The sequence below is a fragment of the Wickerhamomyces anomalus genome (assembly GCF_001661255.1).
Source record: "Wickerhamomyces anomalus NRRL Y-366-8 unplaced genomic scaffold WICANscaffold_3, whole genome shotgun sequence".
Classification (NCBI taxonomy): Eukaryota; Fungi; Ascomycota; class Saccharomycetes; order Phaffomycetales; family Wickerhamomycetaceae; genus Hansenula; species Hansenula anomala.
The window spans coordinates 217897-224963 of NW_017567112.1; the positions used below are offsets into that span (position 1 = coordinate 217897).

General features: G+C 32.7%; 3 protein-coding genes across 3 annotated transcripts; 2 read left to right on the plus strand and 1 right to left on the minus strand.

Moving 5' to 3' along the window:
* Window positions 1–44: 44 nt before the first annotated feature.
* PPX1 (exopolyphosphatase) lies at window positions 45–1214 on the plus strand (the record flags this gene model as incomplete). Its single annotated transcript, XM_019183325.1, has 2 exons — window positions 45–144; window positions 202–1214. The coding sequence occupies 2 exons, from the start codon at window positions 45–47 to the stop codon at window positions 1212–1214; spliced, it is 1113 nt and encodes a 370-aa protein (XP_019038822.1).
* Window positions 1215–2358: 1144 nt separating this feature from the next.
* Window positions 2359–3451, plus strand: WICANDRAFT_91352 (uncharacterized protein; the record flags this gene model as incomplete). Its single annotated transcript, XM_019186290.1, has 1 exon — window positions 2359–3451. A coding segment is annotated over exon 1 (766 nt), but the record flags the coding sequence as incomplete, so codon positions are not given.
* Window positions 3452–3495: 44 nt separating this feature from the next.
* MCM2 (MCM DNA helicase complex subunit MCM2) lies at window positions 3496–6105 on the minus strand (the record flags this gene model as incomplete). Its single annotated transcript, XM_019180425.1, has 1 exon — window positions 3496–6105. The coding sequence occupies one exon, from the start codon at window positions 6103–6105 to the stop codon at window positions 3496–3498; it is 2610 nt and encodes an 869-aa protein (XP_019038824.1).
* Between the last annotated feature and the right edge of the window lie 962 nt (window positions 6106–7067).

Genomic DNA, 7067 nt, shown 5'->3' on the forward strand with positions numbered 1-7067 from the left:
ATTCTGAACACCACTTTATTAATTGAAAAGACAATTGCAAAAAAATGAGTGTCAGAGGAATAAACCAAGTGCTCAAAGTGATCTCCAGCAGCATAAAACAAAATCCTTCCAGGTTCTCAATTGTCTCTGGGAACCAATCTGGTGGTGAGTATAAAAGAAAAGTACCCTTCTGGAACAATTCGATACTAACCCATTATCAAGACCTTGATTCAATCGTATCAGCTATATCATATGCTTATTTCAATCATATTCATAATTCATCCAGCTTGATGATTCCTTTATTGAATTTTACAAGAAAAGAATTAAGTTCAAGAAAAGATGTATTGTTAGTTTTCCAAAAACATGGAATCGATACACAGAATTTATTCTTTACAGATGATTTAACCCAATTGAAAAATGTAGACCAATTGATATTAGTTGATCACAATTCTCCTCAAGGGAAAGTAAAGAATCCTGGATTGGAAATTGTGGGAATAATTGATCATCATGAAGATGAAGGAATTGCAATTGATGCAAAACCAAGAATCATACAAAAATCTGGTAGTTGTTCATCACTTGTCTTCAAATATTGGTATGATTTAATAGGTGATTCAAATAAAATTGAAGATTCAATTATCAAGTTTTTATTAGCACCTTTAGTTATTGATACTTCTAACCTAACTTCAAAAGTTGAAGATATTGATGTCCAAGTTTTCAAAATTTATTCCAAATATTTACATGATTTTGATACTGGTGCTTTCTATAAAGATGTTAGAAAGGCGAAAGATGATATCGAAGGATTATCATTAGATGATATTTTCTTGAAAGATTATAAATCTTTCGAATTTGAAGTTGGATCAAGTGATGTTGTTAAAAAAGTTGGTATTACTTCAGTTGTTAAACCTTTTGATTGGTTAGAGGATAGATTTGCAAAGTTAAATCAAGGTGCAAAGATGTTTTTGGAAGATCAACATTTGGATATTTTCATAATAATGACTTCTTACCTAAACAAAGATGATCAATTCAATAGACAACTGGGTATAATAGGTGCAAGTGAGTCAGATGATGTGTTGATAAATTTGGCTTTAGAGGCTGTCAAGGATCAATTGGAGATTGAAACCTTGCCAAAATATACTGAGGAATCTCCAAAATTGCAGGTATTTCAACAAAAAAATTTGGCTTCTAGTAGAAAGCAGGTTGCTCCAGCGTTCAAGAACGCACTTGAGAGATTATAATACAAGTTTACCAGTTGGAAATGTGTTCTTAATACATAAAATCTATCATCTGTCAAACTTCAACGTGTCATTACCCCAAACTTCTCATGGAGGTTTAAGCCTTGAAAAGGATAACTATCAACAAAACAATAAAGATATTTCCAATTAAAGTGAATATTACTGCTTTGACTGATATGAGAACATCGCTGTTGGTATATAAGTTGGTTGATAGGAGAACTACTCCATGAGCTTGTTTGATGCTTTAGCGGCTAAAGAGAATATCTATATGAAGTCTGGACTCATGTATATAGCTGGCTTGTCTGCCTTGATTGAACAGCTATTGGTTTTAGGTTTGGTTAGCTTTTAGTTCTAGGTTCACAGATGAAATGATTAGTTAAGATGATAATTTCAGCTCCAGGAAGTGTATAAGAATACAGGCTAATTCCAGTTCTGAGAACTGAGGTCGTCTGTTGTGAACTATCTTGCAATAGTCAGAAGGACCAGAGATACACAAAATATCTGTAAGAAGTTAACTATACAATATGTCAACCAGAAGTACATCTAATTCAAGAAGAGCTGGTACTACATCAGCTATGTCAGACATCAATCATCCACGTCAACAGGACACGGCTGTCGCTTCTACTACTTCTGCTGCTGATGCTGCTAATGTGGCTGCTGCTGAAGAATCTCAGGGTCAAGAGGTTTCTGGCAGTTCTTCGCAATTACAAACAAAGTAGACCATGATTTGATTTCTTCATTCAGCTCATAAACAATCCCTGCTTTCTCTAAGAATTACCCCCATTTCTAGGCAAGTCGCAATTGAAAACGTTTAATTTTTAAACAAAACAAGAAAATATCAACAATTGAAATTTCTAAACCAAACCATCCTTTTAAACTCATCTAAATCTTTCTTAAATCATGAAAGGAATAGTGTACCATGGTCAGAAAGACATCAGATATGAAATAGACCTTGAAGAACCCCAAATAACCTCCCCAGATGAGATTTTAGTTGACGTTGCCTATTGTGGAATATGTGGGACTGATCTGAAAGAATATACTGATCCCCCAAATTTCTTTGCAAATAATGATAAACCTGATGAATTAACTGGGTTGAAAGGTCCAATGTGTATGGGTCATGAAATTTCCGGTACAATTATTGCTAAAGGTGACGAGTGAGTTAAACACCCAATATTTGTTGATGAGAGATACTAATATTTTCGAAAAGGGTTTATGGGATGGATGTTGGTGATAAAGTTGCTATTGAGCCAACCGTTTTCTGTTCGGATAGCCCAAGATTCCAAAATACTAATCTATCAAAGGATTATAGTTGTGCACCTTGTTCTAAAGGATTAACAAACATTTGTGATTATGCTGGAATTTGTGGATTAGGCGCTCAAGATGGTGGATTAGCTGAAAAATTCGTTACTGGTGCAAGACACGCTATTGTTATTCCTGAAAGTATCCCATTGGAAGTTGGTGCATTGGTTCAACCAATTGCTGTTTCATGGCATGCTGTTAGAATATCTGGCTTCAAAGAAGATTCATCAGCATTAGTTTTAGGTGGTGGTGCTGTTGGATTAGCTGCTATATTATCATGTTTTGGTCATAAGGCTTCAATGGTTGTATGCTCTGAACCTTCAAAAAGAAGAAGAGAAAGTGCGGAAAAATTGGGTGCTCATGTTTTCGATCCAAGTTCAGTTGATGGTGATCCAATTAAGGAATTGATGGATCTTAGTCCCAAAGGTCATGGATTTGATTATTGTTTTGATTGTTCAGGTTTAGAAATCACTTTACACACTGCAATTAGAGCTGCCACTACAAATGGTACTATTGTTAATGTTGCAATATGGGGTTCAGATTCAATCAATTTTTATCCAATGGAGATTACCAAAACTGAAAAAAGATTAATGGGTTCAATGTGCTATACAAGAGAAGATTTTGAAGGTGTGTTGGATGCTTTTGAAAAGGGGAACATCGATGTTGATAAAACAAAAACTATGATCACAAGTGTTGTTGATTTAGAAAATGGTGTTGAAGGAGGGTTTGATCATTTACTGGCTAATAAAGCTACTGAAGTGAAAATCCTAATTACTCCAAATAATCATGGAGAAGTTGAGTACTCCAAAGATTTTACAAAGACTCATGAAGAGTACTTGAATTAAATATTCTACAAAATGAAAAAATTTATGTTATAAATAAACCATTTCTTGAAAACACGTAGACCCAAAATTAACACCTAAACAATAAAACTAACAAATGAAAAACACTAATTTTACAGATTTCTTGATAATAACTATTAATTTCATAACTTTTGACGCTCCAAGTTGTACTTTTGGAAACTTCTATTCAATTGTTTTTGAACACTTAATTTTTGAGCACCAACAAAACTTTCAATACTAACTTTAATTGAACGATCAACGTCACTTTGTGAAACAAATTCTGATAATCTCATTTTAGCAAATGCTTCAGCAGTTCTAATAACTGATTCTAAATGACGAACAGTAATTGGAAATGAACCTGTTGTTATACTTTCACGACGTAAATCACTGTATAATCTTGCAATTTTATCATTATCAATTTGATGTAATTTTGGTTGAATTTTGGTTCTTGCATAATGAATATATTTCATCAAAAAATCTTGAGGAATTGGAGAAATTTCATTTTCTTTTTGTTTATTCAATTGACTGATTTTATTTCTTCTTTTATGTTTTCTACTTGCATGTAATGGAGTTTCTTGAGTTGATTCCGGTTCACTCAATTCCATATCTTCATCATCTTCACCATCATCTTCATCATCAATAGATTTATTTGATCTAACATGTGAATCAATAACGAATCTTGCCAATCTTTCATCAGATGCTGAATTAACAATATCTTTAACAACACATAGGATATCAAAACGTGACAAAATAGGTTCAGTTAAATCAACATTTTGAGATAAAGGCAATGTTGAATTATATTTACCACCATTAGGGTTAGCAGCTGCAATAATGGCACATCTTGCTTGTAAAGTGGTAACAATACCAGCTTTTGAAATAGAAATACTTTGTTGTTCCATAGCTTCATGAATAGATGTTCTATCCTGGTCATTCATTTTATCGAATTCATCAATAAGACAAGTACCTTTATCAGCCAACACTAAAGCACCACCCTCTAAGGTCCATTCTTTTGTAATAGCATCTTTTCTAACACTAGCAGTTAAACCCACAGCAGAAGCACCTTGACCTGTAGCGAAAACAGCTCTTTGTGCAGTTTTTTCAACATATTTTAAAATTTGAGATTTTGCAGTACCTGGATCACCAAGTAATAAAACATTAACATCACCTCTAATTGAATGTTTCCCATTAACATTTTTCGGAACACCACCAAATAAGGAAACAGCAATAGCTGTTTTGATATCTTTATGACCATAAATAGATGGGGCTATTGATGAAATGATTTTTTCAATAACACCACGTTCTCTTGATAATTTTCTAAACTCACGTTCTTCTTCTTCAGTCCAACTGAAAATATCTAAACCTTGATCCATTTCACCATTCATTGCCTTTTGAGCACCTTCTCTTCTTCTAACTGCATTGGCTTCAATGATCGTAGCGAAAACTGGGAATCCATTTTTAACATTCAAATTACCATCAAAAGAATTTTTATAAACACCTGTAACTTCAATTTCTTCACCTGGTTTTGCAATATCAACCAAATCCCATAATAAAATAACTTCTCTATGACGTGGTAATCTACCAGCTGGAACAGTACCTGGTGCTTCTTGCAATGTGATTCTTTGGTAATTTCTGTATAAAGTCTTTTCTGAATTCATCCTAAATGGACCTTTACTTTTACAATTTGAACAAAATGATATTTTAACTTCAGTATTTGCGTCTTGGAAAAAAGGTCCCAAAACTGAATTACACTTCATACAATCAAATTTAACATACTTCAATTGTGGGAAAACACCAGTTCTTCTTGTAACAACACCTGAAACCCTAACCAATGTATTTAAATTACCTTCTCTTAATTCTCTCAATGTGGATAAAGTTGGGAAATCTGAAATTCTAACATGAATCTCAGAATGAATTTGGGAATAATCTGGATAATGTAATTCTGTAGCTTCCATTGCAACAATATCAAAAATTTTCAACATTTCTTCAGGACAATAAGCTAAAAACATTGCCAGAATAGCTTTTGATTCCATTAAATGATTATAACTAACTTCTAAACTTTCACTATTCACTTCACCTAATGTTCTAATTCTTGCACCATAAACAGATTTACCATTTTCATCAGTGTATTCTAATAAGAAAGATTTTAATTCTCTTGCAATAGTTCTTGAAACATTTGGTTGTGTAACCCATTCAGTTAAACTTTGAGCTTTAACATCAGCCAACGATTCTAAACTCAATTCTTCATTTAAAGGATCAATATCACCATCATCACCCATATCTTGATCTTCATCATAAATATTACGTCTTCTTCTTCTCATTGGTAATTCACCAGCTTCTTCATCTTCATCACCGAGATAAGCTTGGTTTTGACGAAGGTATTCATCTCTTTTATCCAATCTTCTATTAACTTCATTATAATCTCCAAGATCGTTATTATCGACAACGTCATCATCAATATTATCACCTAAATCATAGTGATCTTCCTCAGGATTTTCTCTATAATCACGTTCAAAGTCATCCATTAAATTAATACCGTCTTCTTCATCTTCAATTCTTTCATCCAAATCATCTATATCAAGTTCTCTTTCATCTTCAACATCATCAAATGGTAATGCACCGGGTGAAGAAGGTAATAAACCTCCAACTGGGGGAAGTTGAGGTGATGAATTCCCTGTTGCTTGAGATGATGAATAACCTGAACGAGCATCATCTTCATTATCACTTTCAGCTTGTCTCTTTCTTGATTGTGACATCTTTTGTGATTATTATATTGATGGTGTTGTTTAAACAAAATGAAAACAAATACGATACGCTTTTTTTTTATGAAAAATTGTACAAATATCAACACTTTCAATTACTTTACCTCTTTTGGATAATTAATGGAACGCGTCGCCAAAAAAAATTCAAACGTTACCCGGCCTAAGCGGTGTTTTTTTTTTTTTTAATGGTAAAGTTACTTTATTCTAAAATCTTATACACTTTTACACTTCAACTTTCAATATAATAATTCCAATATGACACTGTTCCAAATAAATTTCCAATATTAATCAATAGCTCAATTTTATAGCTCTATCCTTCTTTCTTTCCTTATAGAGCAACCTTCTTAATAAAGTCTAAATTTTTTTTTTTTTTTTTTGGTTAAAGTTACTTTATTCTAAAATCTTAATATACACTTTTACACTTCAACTTTCAATATAATAATTCCAATATAACACTGTTCCAAATAAATTTCCAATATTAATCAATAGCTCAATTTTATAGCTCTTTCCTTCTTTCTTTCCTTATAGAGCAACCTTCTTAATAAAGTCAAAAGTCAAAATAAACAATCCAAAAGTTTCAAAACGGGAGTTTCAATAAATCTTTGTAATACCGTAGGGGTATTGTACCTAATCCCCACCATCTCTCTATTCTAAATCTTTATCCAACTTCAACTTCATCTCAAGTTGTTCTAGCAGTTGGTTTTCATAATCGTTTGTAGTCTTTAAAACCATATTTCTGATGAATCACTTTGAGTTTATATTTGGCAGCATTAACTACTTGTTCTTTAGTCAAACCATCTTTCTTTGCAAAACGAGCATAAGCTGAGATTTCTATCCAAATGGACATCTTTCTCATTAATTTTTCATCTTGGGTATGATCAGTTGGAGTGGTTAATTCCGTCAAACTAAAAGGTCTTGGGAAATGATAATCACTGAATCCTAATTCTTCCCAAATA